Source organism: Triturus cristatus, chromosome 5_1, assembly GCF_964204655.1.
Source record: "Triturus cristatus chromosome 5_1, aTriCri1.1, whole genome shotgun sequence".
NCBI classification, from domain to species: Eukaryota; Metazoa; Chordata; class Amphibia; order Caudata; family Salamandridae; genus Triturus; species Triturus cristatus.
Genome location: NC_140587.1, coordinates 719,667,366 through 719,681,581, shown reverse-complemented (window position 1 = coordinate 719,681,581; position 14,216 = coordinate 719,667,366). Strand labels below are relative to the sequence as shown.

The 14,216-nt window shown below is 40.5% G+C and overlaps 1 protein-coding gene across 2 annotated transcripts in view; it reads right to left on the bottom strand.

Annotated features, from left to right (window-relative positions):
• DSC2 (desmocollin 2) overlaps positions 1-14,216 on the bottom strand; it is a 121,196-nt gene that overhangs the window by 38,240 nt on the left and 68,740 nt on the right. For both annotated transcript variants that reach the window (XM_085605711.1, XM_085605712.1), the window contains exons 10-13: positions 13,298-13,557; positions 13,037-13,176; positions 10,723-10,950; positions 6,516-6,758 (exon numbers count right to left, since the gene is read on the bottom strand). In XM_085605711.1, coding sequence (XP_085461837.1) covers positions 6,516-6,758; positions 10,723-10,950; positions 13,037-13,176; positions 13,298-13,557 — 871 coding nt within the window. The remainder of the gene's footprint in view (positions 1-6,515; positions 6,759-10,722; positions 10,951-13,036; positions 13,177-13,297; positions 13,558-14,216) is intronic.

Sequence of the window (14,216 nt, the reverse complement as noted above, 5' to 3'; positions counted from 1 at the left end):
CCGAAGATCTTTTCGGTGCCCACAGCAGAGCGTCAGACTTAGCCTTGTGTTTCAGTGCCGAAGATGTGGGTTCGGCACCTGCATGAGGTCGGCTCGATCCTGAGCTGGAAGACTTGTCTTTATGTTTCATAGCCGGGCTCGAAAGCAGGGCATCTGAAGTGGTATCACGGTGTCGACCTGAGCCCGAAGGCGAAGGTGTAACCGGAGTCTTTGGTGTTTCTGTGGGCAACTGGGGCACGTTACTCAAGGTTTGTTGAGCCGGAGTGACGTTCAACTCCTCTTCCATGTCAGAGTCATCAGCTTCAGACACGGAAATGTGTTCTTCTTCTTCGGTGCGGTGTTGGAATTCTGACTCTTCTCCGAAGAGGTCTGGCCCCGGACTAGTGGCGCGTCTCATCTCGTGACGTTGAGCCCGACGGTCACAAATCCTTTTCTTCAATCGGCATGATCGACAGGCCTCGCACTTGGTTTCTTCGTGTTCCGGAGAGAGGCAGAGGTTACAGACCTCATGCAGATCCGTGTGTGGGAACTTAGCACCACACCAGGGGCATTTTTTTAAGTGGAGTCCGTACCATGGACTGCTGGCGTGGTCGGCACGGGTAGGCCTCACGGCCCACGTCGAAGCATTGATTGAAGTAGTTGGATTTAACGATGTGCATCGAAATGGTACCCTCGATCGAATACAATACTGTCGAGTGGTAAGGATTACGCGGCGAAAAGGTTCAAAAACGATCCCGGAGCGGCGCAATACACATCCGAACCCGATGGCAGAAAAAAACAATCTGGGGATGGAGTCGATGCCCATGCGCACTATCATCGTAAGGAGGAGACACCTACCTCGTGACTAGGAAGACTTCTTCGAAGAAAAACAAAGTGCAAACATACGAGCCCAACACCAGATGGCGATCTATGCTAACGCATATGATCTACAGCTTATATGCCTCGAACTGTGGTGTTTCTCGCCCTATGCCTGCAGACCTCAGCCTACATTTTCATAGTGGAAGTTGACCCTCAAAACAACTTACACTTCATATAAGGGATAAAGTATCCCCTGCTGTATATGATAAGGATATTGCAAGTCAAAAAGGATTTCTGTGACCATAGAGAGGAATGAAGGCGGAGTTCCTTTAGAAGGTCATGAAACTATGGGTTTTGGCATCTGACTATTGATTTACAACCATGGTAAAAGTCACAAACATTTGATATATACCATTGTGAGATGTCAGGAATTTGGCACACCCCTCTCATGCCCCTTTTTCCCAACGAGTTGCAAGGAATAACAATGTGAACATAGCAAGTTGCAGATCCATTTGGGACTCATTATGCCATTTCAGCACATTGTGAATTTGGTTTCTGCTTTCACAAAGCCCTACAATTCTGAGCACCACAAACTTTCCAAGTGCAAAAATACTTTATACATCAAGCCCATAGTTTTAACTTAGAGTGTATTAACATCAAGTATCACCAGAGACGAGTGCTTAGCAATGAGTATGCCTCCCATGCAATGATTTTTTTCATCATTGGTTCCTGTATTTTGAGCTAGTTGCTAATATGAAGTGTTTCTGTGCTTAAATGAGGTCTTTATTACTGGGGGATAGCTCACTCCCCTACTTTTTTGTGGGCCCTTTTGAGAGCACTTTCATTCTCTAAAAGGAAAATCCCTCTGCTTTACTAATTGATTGCAGCCTCGCTTTGCCTTTCCTCCACCTGTCATATTCTACCTTTGCTCTTCCTTTATCTTCTCTGCCGCACTCTTGCATCCTGCTCCTGCTTGTCCTGGGACCTACTCTTGCCTTCTACCAAGTGGTGGTTTCTCCATTAGAGTTCTGGGGCTACGCCCCTCGGAAATTCCTACTTATTTAGCTAAAAAAATATTAAACAGACTGATTTATTTAGAGATATGATAATATCTCCAAACTGTTCAATATATTTAAGGTTGGGCTGTCTGGCCCAGGCTGTTCGCCCTGCCTCACTCTGAAGCAGGAGATGGAAGACAGGCAGTAAATCAACTTTCTGCACTGTAGCACAGAACGCAGGACTTACCATCCTAAAGCCCTTCATTGCCATTGTAGTCTATGGTGCTATTCACTATAAGCCAGTGATGCAGTCAGTGTCTCTCCCTTTCCTATTCATCAGACGGTAGGACTGGAAGCAAGCACATCTGACTTGGTGACTGGTCCTCGGTATTGGTGTAAGTGTTATAATGCTTATCTTTTTATGCACATTGTGCAGAGACCCCTGGTCATGTTAACCTCCCTCACTTTGGCACCCAAGGCTAATTGAATGTATTATATACAAGCAAGTCACTCTGCCCGAGCCTTCCTGTTTGTTTTTTCTGTTTCTTTGAATATACTGTATTTATTCTTAGTAGGAGGCAGGCTGGTGTCCCACTTTATTGTTTTCATGTCAATTTTACGAATTAAAAGCATTTCTGTCCAGCTGGACAGCTTCAAATATAGTACTGACTCTGGTTCTATGTTTATTCTTTAAAGTTCATCGTCCTTGTTTAGGGACCACTGTGTTTAAAACAGAGTCCTGGTTACAGCATTTACTTTCAAAGTTGATGCCACATGCCGTGCAAGACACAGGGCAAGCACACACTTTAAAGGGCTGAAGTTGTTGCACTGTACGATTTGCACATTACAGTAACTGTTGAGCATATTAATGCAGTAAGGTACGGGGCAGTTTTTAATGTGTTCGTTATTTCAAGACTATATGTTCCTACTGCTTTATAAAGCTTGCTTTCCAACTAAATCTATTTGCTTTAAAATGCACCATTTGCCAATATATTATTTTTAAAAAACTGGTCGGGAGGAGGACTCACCCTGGACCACACATTTAGGCATTAAGTTTGCTTGGTTCACTTGCTATATAAAAGTCATACCCAACTTTTAAACCTCACCACTTTCAAATGTCACCAGCCACCACTGAGTGTCTGTGTGCAGCAATGCAGTAGATCAAACTGTGCTACAAAATGCATGTTTGGATGCTTTAGTAAAGGTTTAGACCAATGTCATCCCAGCACATGCATAAGAGGTAATTTTGGAATAACGCCCTACCTGCAGAAGACGGAAATAAAGGTGTATCTCATTTTTTTACTTTCTTAATGTAATGTCAGCACTTGCCCTTTTTGAGTCGATGTGTGCTGATGAATATAGCTGCTAAATTGTCCTTAAGAAACTGGCATGGAGAACCGACTTACACACACAAATACTTAAATAAGGCAGTACTCGGTAAATTTGTGTTCTTTTACTCTTAGATGCAGAGTTAAAGATAGATTAAATGATACGGGCAGTTAAACAAGGAAGGGAAGAAAGCCTCAACAGTAATGCTGAAATATAAATATCAGTCTGAGGATGAATCATCACTGTGTAACTCATCTATGTTTATTAAAAATTGTTTTGAGTGAAGTAATTCATCTGGCACAGTTGTGCTCACACTGTTGCTTAATTGAGAGCCTGCTATTAGTCTAAGGTTTTACTTTGAATCTTTGATGATAATAATTAGGAAAATGTTTAAAATGTTGTACACGTTCTTTCTGAATTAGCGCTATACATAGTTCTGAAAACTCCAAACTGCTCTAGGACAGAGAAGGAGACAACAGTAATGTGCAGCCTGCTTCTCAAAAACACTTGCTGTACTGACTTACTGAGCATTTTCACCTTTTATTAGATTGGCTTATTAACAATAGTTAACACCTGTATATGTAAGGAAGGAAAATTAAAGAGAAATTAAAAGAGGAAAGGTAAAATCTCAGAAATGTTTTTACAAAAGAATGTAGAAGTAGTCAAGTGGCTTCTGTTATCCTCAGATTATTGCCCTTACTATTTTTGGCCTCGTGCTCGTAGATATTGACTTCTTGGAGGGACTTTCTGATTTTATGAAGTTTTCCAAGGATTCTTGTCAAGCTGACATTCCTCATGGTCTCCGAACTACCATTCTTGGAACACCAATTATAACTGTTTTAGTAAGTGCATGATGCATGGTTAGGTGCACTTTCACTACCAGCACGCTCTTTTTCCAGGACCTGTGAAAAGTTTACAACTGAAATGTAAAAAATGTTGGCAGTGCACCGCCCGTATCGGCATGTTTTCCAAAGATAGTTCACTGATTATGGCTCACCCGCACTACCATGATCAGCATGATCGTGAGTTTTACGCTTGACTACTTCTACATGCTCTTGTTAAAAAAAAGTCTGAGACTTTAACTTTCGTTTTTTATTTCCTCTTTTGATTTCCATCATTACTTCTAGAGGTGTTAACTATTGATAACTTTTGCATATTATTTATGTAATTAGGCATATATTTATGTTGTCCTGATGATGATCCTATATTAATAATGGATCAAAACGTTGTTTACCTAAAAGCACTCTGACCCTCTAAATGTGTATATATGATTCTTGGGTGCAGTAGTGTTCTGTTCTATGAATAAGTGACCTTTATTATGTACATTATTGATGGTCACCTAATGTTCTTTGCCTGTACGCTTTGTGGTTATGACACTTGTTGATGATTACCCTGGAGGGGTTGATCTTCTATATTTATTTGTTAAATTTGGAACAAAATGGTTGCTATATGTCCCATTGAATAATTCCTGGGTATTTTTTACCCTAGAATATTGGTTCTTATCTATTTACTATGGGACCCTTGTTGCTTAAACTACAGATTACCAGTGGTCCATATTGATATTTGGGTTTCCCGTATGTCTACTTATACTAACCACTCTTCAGGAGGCACCCACAGCTGCTGACTGCAATCAGTCATTTAGCAAAATGAGGAGACAGGTCTTTAAATGGACTATAAAAAGTGGGGGACTTTCTAAAAGGGAAGATGTAAAATACATTTTTGTGATTCCCATAGTGTGCCACCCGACCGGTACTTTGGTTTCTCTCTAAGATGTTTTTGCATCCAGATATATAACACGGCAACTGACATACACCAAACCTGTCAGTATGACTGGCTTTGCCAATGGTTGTTAGCTGTTTAAGATAAATGAGTAACAACAATGATGTATTATAAATAATTAACATTGGAAATGTTTCATTTCTAAAATTGTGAGTCTGTGAATTTAATATAATTAAGGAATATGGAAGGAGTATTGGCCTTCAGTTAAGTGTGCTTTATGTTAGATATGTATGCTCTTTTCTCTGCATAGCTCATTCATCTGCACATTTTTAACTGCCTCTCTTTCCTCTTCAACAACCTCTTTTTACACTCCCCGAAAGCACTTTCTCGCATCTCCCTCACTTCACCACCCCCCAAGCGTACACTGCACTCACTGACATTTAAGCACTTTATTTCCTTTGGCTTTCTCCTTGTAAATATTTTGACATCTGTGTACCCCTTCACACACATTTACACAGAATTCCAACTGCAACTGGAATACATGACCATTGTTCTGTGTGCTCTGCAGACGTCAACCCACTCACAGGTACTTTGCTTTGCCTTCAGCCTCAGCACCGCAACTGTCAATTCAATCCCCTCATAAACACCTGGCACGACTTAAAGTATGCACTATGCAAGAGTAATAAGATGCTTGAAAAACACAATACAGAGGCACATCATGATGAAACAGCTAACACTCTCGGGGAATGCAAAAATAAGTAAAATGAGGAATAAGAGAGAAACCAAATCGCTAACATGTAGACCCTTAACATTTTTAACATTCATTGTTCGTAAACCAATGCATGTTTTTGGCATTAATGTTAAGGGCATGAAGATAGGGCCAATTTTAATGTCATACAGCAGATAACTGTCTTAGTACAAGCACATATTTCTCTCTTTGGGCTTGACTTGGATATTTGGATCAACTTCACAAAAGAAATGCTTATGCTTTGGATCAATTTTCTGGGGGACAAATACAGCAGCTTCACTTCCAACGAGGCCAGCAACCTGCAGCCAGGGCCTGGTGTGTGAAAGTGGGGGAGGTTAGTGTGACCAGGGGTCTCAGCACAATATTCATAAAGAAGATAAGCATTACAACACTTACCATTACCAAGGATAAGGCACCAAATCACATGTGCTTGCATCCAGTCCTACCGTGTGACAAATGGGAAAGGGTGGGATCTAGGCCTGTGAATGACAGATGGCTGGCCTCACACAGGGATTCAGACTCTGATGCCCAAAACAGTGACGCTGAGAGGGTTATCGGCCTACAGTGGATACCACCATAGACTTCATTGGCAATAAAGTGCTTTAGAACGGTAAGTCTTGTGGCGTCTGTTACAACATAGAAAGTTCTTTTATTGCCTGACTTTCGTCTACTGCTTCAGAGTGAGACAGGGCGGGCAGCCTGGGGCAGACAGCCCAACCTTAAATACAACAATTTTATTTAGCGATACGATCGTATCTCTAAATAGATTGACCTATTTAATATTCTGTGAACTAAATGTGTAGGGATTTCAGAGAGAGCAGCCCCAGAGCCCTAATGCAGAAACAGCCCCTGCACACACTAAGATTTTGTTTACACTACAATAATCAATGCAATACCACAGTCAAATGAAATAAGATACTTACATAGCAACAGGCCCAAAAGTAATGCTGGCAATATCAGTGTCAGTATACCCAAGGGACCAAGAAAAGCATCGCCTGCAGCTCTGCGTCCAATGGAGCCTGGACAGTTGATACCATCAGGGCAGTCACAGATATCAACTGGCACTTTGTGGGTTTGTCCCTTGCCCTGCTGGTCAACTATGTTGATAGGGACCTCGTATGATCCAACTGGCTGATTAGCAATATCTTCGAGTGTCATGGAAGTGCCTGAAAAACAAAAGCAAAATGTTTTGAGAACATTGTTGGTAAGCTTCGAAACATGCTAGTTCATCACTGGACATACAGACAGAACGATCTATGGAATTATTCTAGATATGCGGTTTTAACTGAACATCTTCACAAGCACAATTACATTTCCATTTCTTTAACATTACAACATCTGTGCAAACAATGTTGATGTTGCAGAACTACAAAGTGCATTTTCCAATATTTAAAGCAATAGATAGTGGCACACATGCCGCACGATGAAGTATTAGGGAAAAGATCAAGAAAATAGAAATAAAAGGATATCCTGAACATCACGGTGTTGCTGTCTTCGGAAGTATTTCTCAATGGGCTATATATTTTACTTTAAACTCATGTAAGGGCTTCCAAGAAAACGATTGTAATCCTCCTTAGAAAGCAAAGAAATCTCAAGGAGTTGGGAAGTTGGCCACATCAATAATCTAAGAGCATGTGACAGCCATGATATAAATGCATATGAAAGAATATATCAGGCAGTATCACGTAGTAAAAATGTACTGCTCATTGAAGCAACTATTCTTATCCAATTTCCCATGCTGCATTCCCTCTTCCGGGAGCAGTGCTGTCTAGCTCTACACTGTGGCTTTTTTTCATAGTGAAGAATGGGGAAACATTCTGTTCCCATTTGACAGATTCAATGAACCAACATCTTACAAAAAGAGTTTTAAACACCTAAATATCACTTATTGTACACATCTTGATTACAGAAGCAGGATAAACATATTTATATTTTAGCCTACTGTGTAGTGCACCTACAATGATGGAGTATCTGCTGGTATGGGAAACTTTACATTACCATATGTTTAGGTTCAGGGGAGGAAAATAGTAGTTGGTGTTCCAGGTGACAGCAGAATATTAAACAAACATTTAAAAAATCATAAATGAGGGTTTTCACAAATATTTTGGGTGACCATATTGAGCCCAGAATTTTTTTTTAATTTTATCTCAAAAACCATTTCCAGGATGGGAATGAAGACCCCCGACCCCCCCCCCCCCACCCCACATTTTCTCTGACAATAAAGGGTGTCTCATTAATAAACATTGTCATGTGGAGTCAAAAAAAATGACACAACTTTGTATTTGCAAATGCACATTTCTGCGGTACCTACTCACATGGATTTTTCACATCATGGACCAATTATGTGACTAAGCAAAGGGGATTAGTAATTGAAGAAATACACAGACATCACAGACTTCAAACAGCAATGCCTGCGATTATTTGAAAAGCTCAAAAACTAGAGATACACTCCAAATGTAGGAGGAAATATGTGGAAGTAGGTTTCTGATTTTTAATGCTTTCTGAATCAGGATTGTTAAGACTTGACACCCTTGAGTGGTATCTCCCATATGTCTTACCTTCACCCCTTCTGTTTTCTGTACCTGTTTGTGTTGACTTTTCCAATTATGTGCAGTTTACCACTGCTAACTAGTGCTAAAGTGCCTGTGCTCTCTCTTTTAAACATGGTAAGATTGGCTAACACCCATGGGCATATTTAATTTACTTCTAAGTCCCTAGTAAGGTGGTGATACATGTACCCAGGGCCTGTAAATTAAATGGTGCTAGTGGGTCTGCAGCACTTATTGTGCCACCCACATAAGTAACCTTTTAAAACATGTAGCAGGCAGGTGCCTTTGCAGCCTGTGTGTGCAGTTGTAATCTGCCATTTTGACCTGGCAAAAATAAACTTTTTGTCAGTCCTAAACCTTCCTTTGTTGATATATATATGTCTCCCCTGGAGTAGGCTCTAAATAGCTGATAGGGCAGGGTGCAGTGTATTTAAAAAGTTGGACGTGTACTTCTAAGCTTTACATGTCCTGGTGGTGAAAAACTCCCACAAACCTCTTCCATAGGATAACATTGGGTTACCTTATTACACTTACTAAATGACAACTTTTGATTGGGAACAGGTAGAAATGGTATTGTGTACACTCTAATTAATTGTAATTTAGAGTCATCCTTAATGGTAAAGTCGAATTTTAAGTCACAATTCTGAAAATGCCACTTTCAGAAAGTTGGAATTTTCTTGCCCTAATCATTTCATACCTGTATCGTAGGGTAGTTGGCAGTAGGCCTTTGTATATTCCTCCCACACAGTATCACAATAGAGAGCCTAGGTGTTGACAGGATGGGCCATCCAGACTCGATGAGGGGGGCGGAGCTGACACTTCAAAACCACTCCCTCAGCTCACACACTTGCCTATTGTGACTGCAGACAGACTGTGAAGGAGGAAATTCCAAACACTTCTGTGGGAGGAAAACTCCAGAAGCTTCTCCCATTTCAAAACTAGCGCTAGGTATGAAAGTAGGACCCTCAAATCCACTCTTCTGATCTTTTCTGGACCCGTGGAAGACTCAGAAGGTCTGCTCTGCTGCCCTGCACCTGGAAGGGCTGCCCTACTGCCCTGCTGCAAGAAGGATTGTCCTGCTGCCTGAGTAAGGAAGATTGGACCTGCTTCTTGAACCCAGAACCACCAGAGTGACTCCAAGGGCTAATTGACTGACCTCCTGTTCTGAACTATGGGGACATAACAAGCTCCAGAGACCTGCCCTTCATTTGCCCAACTGCCCAGATTCAACCTGACCTGCCTGTTCCCTGCTGCTGACCTTTGCTGAAGTTATTCCTGATCCATAAGAGGTGTCCCCCCAGTCCTAGACACATGATTGATATCAGAGTGCACTCCTCCGGGCCCAACTGTGGGTTTCATCAGAACCAACTAAGCAAGACAATGCACTGCAGGCCCTCATATCACAACACACTCAGCTTCTCATTGGAATTGATGCAGCGAGACGCATTGCTCTGCATCAAGGACATAAGGTACAATTCTTAGTAAGACTAACCTGGTACCTGTATCAGGCCTGTATTCCATCGTGGTCAGCATGAACTTGTGACTTTGTCCGTGTCCAACGCAACCAGAAAACCACAGTTGGCACTTTGAGCTTTTAAGCACTATATTTACTTTAAAACTTTGAAACTGTATATCTCCTGTTCTACCTACTGGTTTTTGTTGTTTTGATTTCAAATAATTTATTAAATTCCCCTTTATATTTCTTCTATGTCCGAAGGTAATTGCCGACCGGACCCAATCAACTCTTGGCATCCAACCTGCGCTGCATAGTGGTCGGTCATATTTTCCGATTTTGACCTGGTCTTGAGCAGTTAGATGTCTGCGGTTGGCGCTTTGAGCTGTTAGGCACTAGGTTTTACCTTAAACTTAAAAAATACATAACTCTTGTTCTACTCACTTGATTTTTGTTGTTTTGGTGTAAATAATTTATTAAAATGTCCTCTATCTTTCTAAATTGGTGTGGAATTTTCTTGTGTTGTGTTTTCAACTTATTGCTGTTTGAGTGCTACCTAAATACTTTATACATTGGCTCTAAGTTAAGCCTGACTGCTTTTGTGCCAAGCTACCAGAGGGATACACACAGGTTAATTTTGTGACTGTTGGTGGTTCACCCTAACATCAATTGTGACTTTTGTTTGAGGGATCACACCCCCTCAACCAACAACCCAATTTCTCACAAGATCCTTTTGGGGCTACTTGAGTGGATTACACTCCATGTTTCCTCCCAGGTTCAAACAGAACAACAGGCCATTACTACTAGGAAACTTGTAAAGGTTGAGAAGATTAGCTTATGTAGAATGCAAAAAGTGATACTCCAGTTTAATGAATACATTTCTGTTTCCAACTGCTAACAAAATTCTCATGTTTCAATTTGCATTTAAAAAAAGAAAAAATAGGTTTTGAGTTTGTATAAATACACCAGCAACTCTAATCTTTGATATCAAGCAATTACACATATGACTCAATTGAGTGGATAATTTCACCCAAGAGCTACACCAACTTGATGCATTTGTCGGAGAGTTAAAATATGACATGGTTTCCATAGTAAGAGTGGTCAATTGACAGTGTTATTTTTACCTACCATCACGTTGTGTTATCCTCCATTTTCTTTGAAGATCAGGAATACTACTGTCATCCAAACTGAATTTCAAGGGTGCAGAGTTAGGAACATCATCAAGATCCTGTGCTTCAATTGTAATTGATCGTTTACCCAGTAGGCACATATGTGGTTCCGTGTTTGTGATGTTTGGAGCATTATCATTTACGTCGTCAACTGTAATTACCAGAGTTCCTGTTCCAGTCTTGCCACCTACAAGAGAACAATAATTCTGAGTGCATCATTTCTCACGTGTTACTGGTTTCAATTTGAGCTTCTTTACCCCTCATCCATTTTTAGTAACAGTAGGAGATCTCTGCTAAGGACAAGATTTTTCAAATATGTCCAGAGCAACTGAGTTCCTATACATCAGATTAAGGGCCAGATTTTCTGTTTGATGGACATTATTCTACTTTTCAAGTTGGCAGAGGTCATATCTCCACCATCCTGACAGACTACTATCTACAAGTGCACAATGTATCAGATAGATCAGTGCCATCACAGTGGTTACTTTCAATGTACAAAAGGTTTGGTGGATGGCTGCCTTTGATTTTTAATAGCTGATTATCAAACATTTGACATTTTGTTTTGTTTTTCAGAGGACAATGAAAGAACTAATGACACCTCCACACCCAGGGAGTTCTCTCCCTGGATGAAGACATCATTTTGTTATCTGTTCCTCACCACCAGGTTTTTCCTGGAGGTGAACGACAGGTAAATAAAGACAACTTCCACATTGAAGGGGGAGGGTGGTGTAATGTCCTTTACTCAACAGCCCCTAATCAGACAAGCCATTGGAGGACATTTTTGGTCGGCACAGTCAACGGAGGCTCTGTCGACAAAAAACTTAAGGTCCGCACATGTCTAAATTAGATAGGTGAACAATGGTTTGGGGAGACAGGTATTATGTTGTCTTTGGGACAGAGAACCCTATCTGGCACATTTTAAATCAGGCCCTATATGCCCATCTAAGTAACCTAATTATATAACAAAGAGGTTGTGCAATAGTAATTGGTGCATAAAATAATGGTACCTATGTTATACAGAAAAAGAATCAGAGCCACAATTTGATTTGCATGAAATGACAAAAGGCTTCTACAAAGACCGAAGGTCTTCAGACTGCTTGAGTACTTAATAGTTTTCAAACTTGCATGAACTTGGGATATAGCATAAGAGATAAAGTTTATGAACAAATGCTTACACAGAAGGCATAGTATGGTACCACAACATCATGGCCTAGATATACTCTGAAAATATATTGTGTCCGAAATATCATTTACATCAAGATTGCCCCACCGGAGTTAAAGAACAGAAAATCTAGACCCAATAGAACGATATTTTTTCTAAATGAACAGTAAAATGGAGATCTACAAATGAGCCAACTTGATATGGTAAACTAAAGTTCTCCTAATTGCTTGTGTTTGGAACTTTCCAGCAGAAATGTATTCACTAGACGAAAGAAAAAGCATGGCTTGGAAGTTGCAGTGGACTTGTTTACTCTGATAAGTAAGGTGATTAAATAAAACATTTAACACTCAATTATTAAGAGATCTTTCTGTGTCAGCGCAGCGGGAGCAAAGGTCGTCAAAAGTGTCCCACCTAGATTTCTCTCCCCGATCTGTAATGAGTTCTGTTGAATTTTATTATCACATTTATATAGTGATTACTAAGTGGTGCTTGAGTAGAACCTATAGGACAGGTCACATGGATAGAGGGAGAAGAGAACAAATATGCGTTAGCCTTTGGCAAGCTTTATATCTCAATGTTTGGTTGGAAACAAAGAATCTTAACAGCCACATATTGATATTACGTCACATTTCACCAAATATTTTGTAGTATATTCATATCCATTTAATATTTCACATGATTGGACACGTAGGCACAGATCAAAGTCTGCAGGGGAATCCAGGCTGTGGTCCTTGACTCTACACTAGCAGCTCTGTCTTTCTGTGCAATATGCTACACTTGTTTGTATTGGAACCCCAAAGAGTATTAGCAGTATTAGTATGACATTAGCAAAAATAAAATTGATTCCTATGTGCAATGTACTACTGCAAATTTGATACTGTGGTAACTTTAAAACAGTCTCTTTGGATAGGTCAACAAGTTTGAAAACGTATTAGTAAAACTGATCAAACCCACAGAACGGACAATATTATTTGTGGCCAATCACAACTACTGTACACTATACAATGAATTAAAGCAATATTCATATTCTTTAACCCCATAATATCAGCTAATAATACACTAAGCTCACATTTACTAAGACTGAGATCGTCATAGAGACTATATCACTTACTTTGGTCAGTAGCGAGGACCGTCACATTGTACGTGCCTTTGGTTACTTCCGACGACTCTCTGTCTAGAATTTTAGCAGTTGTTATTTGACAAGTCGAAGAAATGGTGACCCATGATGAAGGATCAGTTACCTTCTGGTAGCTGTTTTGGGATACAAAATGTAACTTTAAATTCCACACTTAAAATTGTACAGAGCTTCATTAACATTTGCACACTGCGCATCCTTCATAGTAGCGAAAAGGAATGCAATTCTCGTTTGTACCTTATGCCGTCACTCGTTTTCGTTTCTGGGTCTTTCGCTGAGCATGTATAAATGAGTGTTCCCACTGGTAGTCCTTCTTTAATGCGTGCGTACCAAATGACAGGCATGAACTCTGGGCCTTCGTCCACATCCCTTACGAGAACCGTAACAGGAACAGTGTTCCTCACATTTGTTTTTGTGCCCGATTTAGAAATAACATGTACTTCGTTAGTTACTCCAACTTGCAGCTGGTAACGATTTTTTTCTTCATAGTTAAGAGGCTGAAAAGAAAAGAGTTTTTAAATATTACATATTAATTGACATCCCTACCGATTTAGGTGCTAGGGTATCACTTTTTAGGTACTCCTACCACCCACTAATACAGCCTCTGTCCCAACAGCAATCAGTAGGCTTGAGCAGACATCTGCAATTAACTGCACCACCTACAGTGAAACACATACAAATAATGCCTAGGGAAGCCAGCCAGGTGCTACCTAGAGAATCTTCCCTGTAAAGTAAAACTAGAGGCATATTCACAATTTAGAGGAAAGAAGGACAGTGAGGCGAGGGGCAATGAAGAGGTGAATGGAGAGACAGACCCTTTTTCTTCATATTTGTGTATCAATCACATTAGAAACTTTGAGCTAAAGGCATTGTCAGAAATTGATTCTTTCTCTGAGTAACAGGCTGTGCTGATTTTTGACCCCATGACGTGATACACAGCAAAGCATTACGCCGCTGTCTGTCTACCTTCCACTTCAAGGGGCCTCTGGTTTTTGTGACAACAGTTTCCAACTAGATTTGATCCCTGTCGGCTCACGGACACAGGTAGGTCTGGAAGATAGAGTTCAGTGCAGTTTTTTAACCCATCCTTTATACTTTTTACTCAATTGTGTGTGTTTATACAATGTCTTTAGGTCCCACTAATTCAGATGCAGTA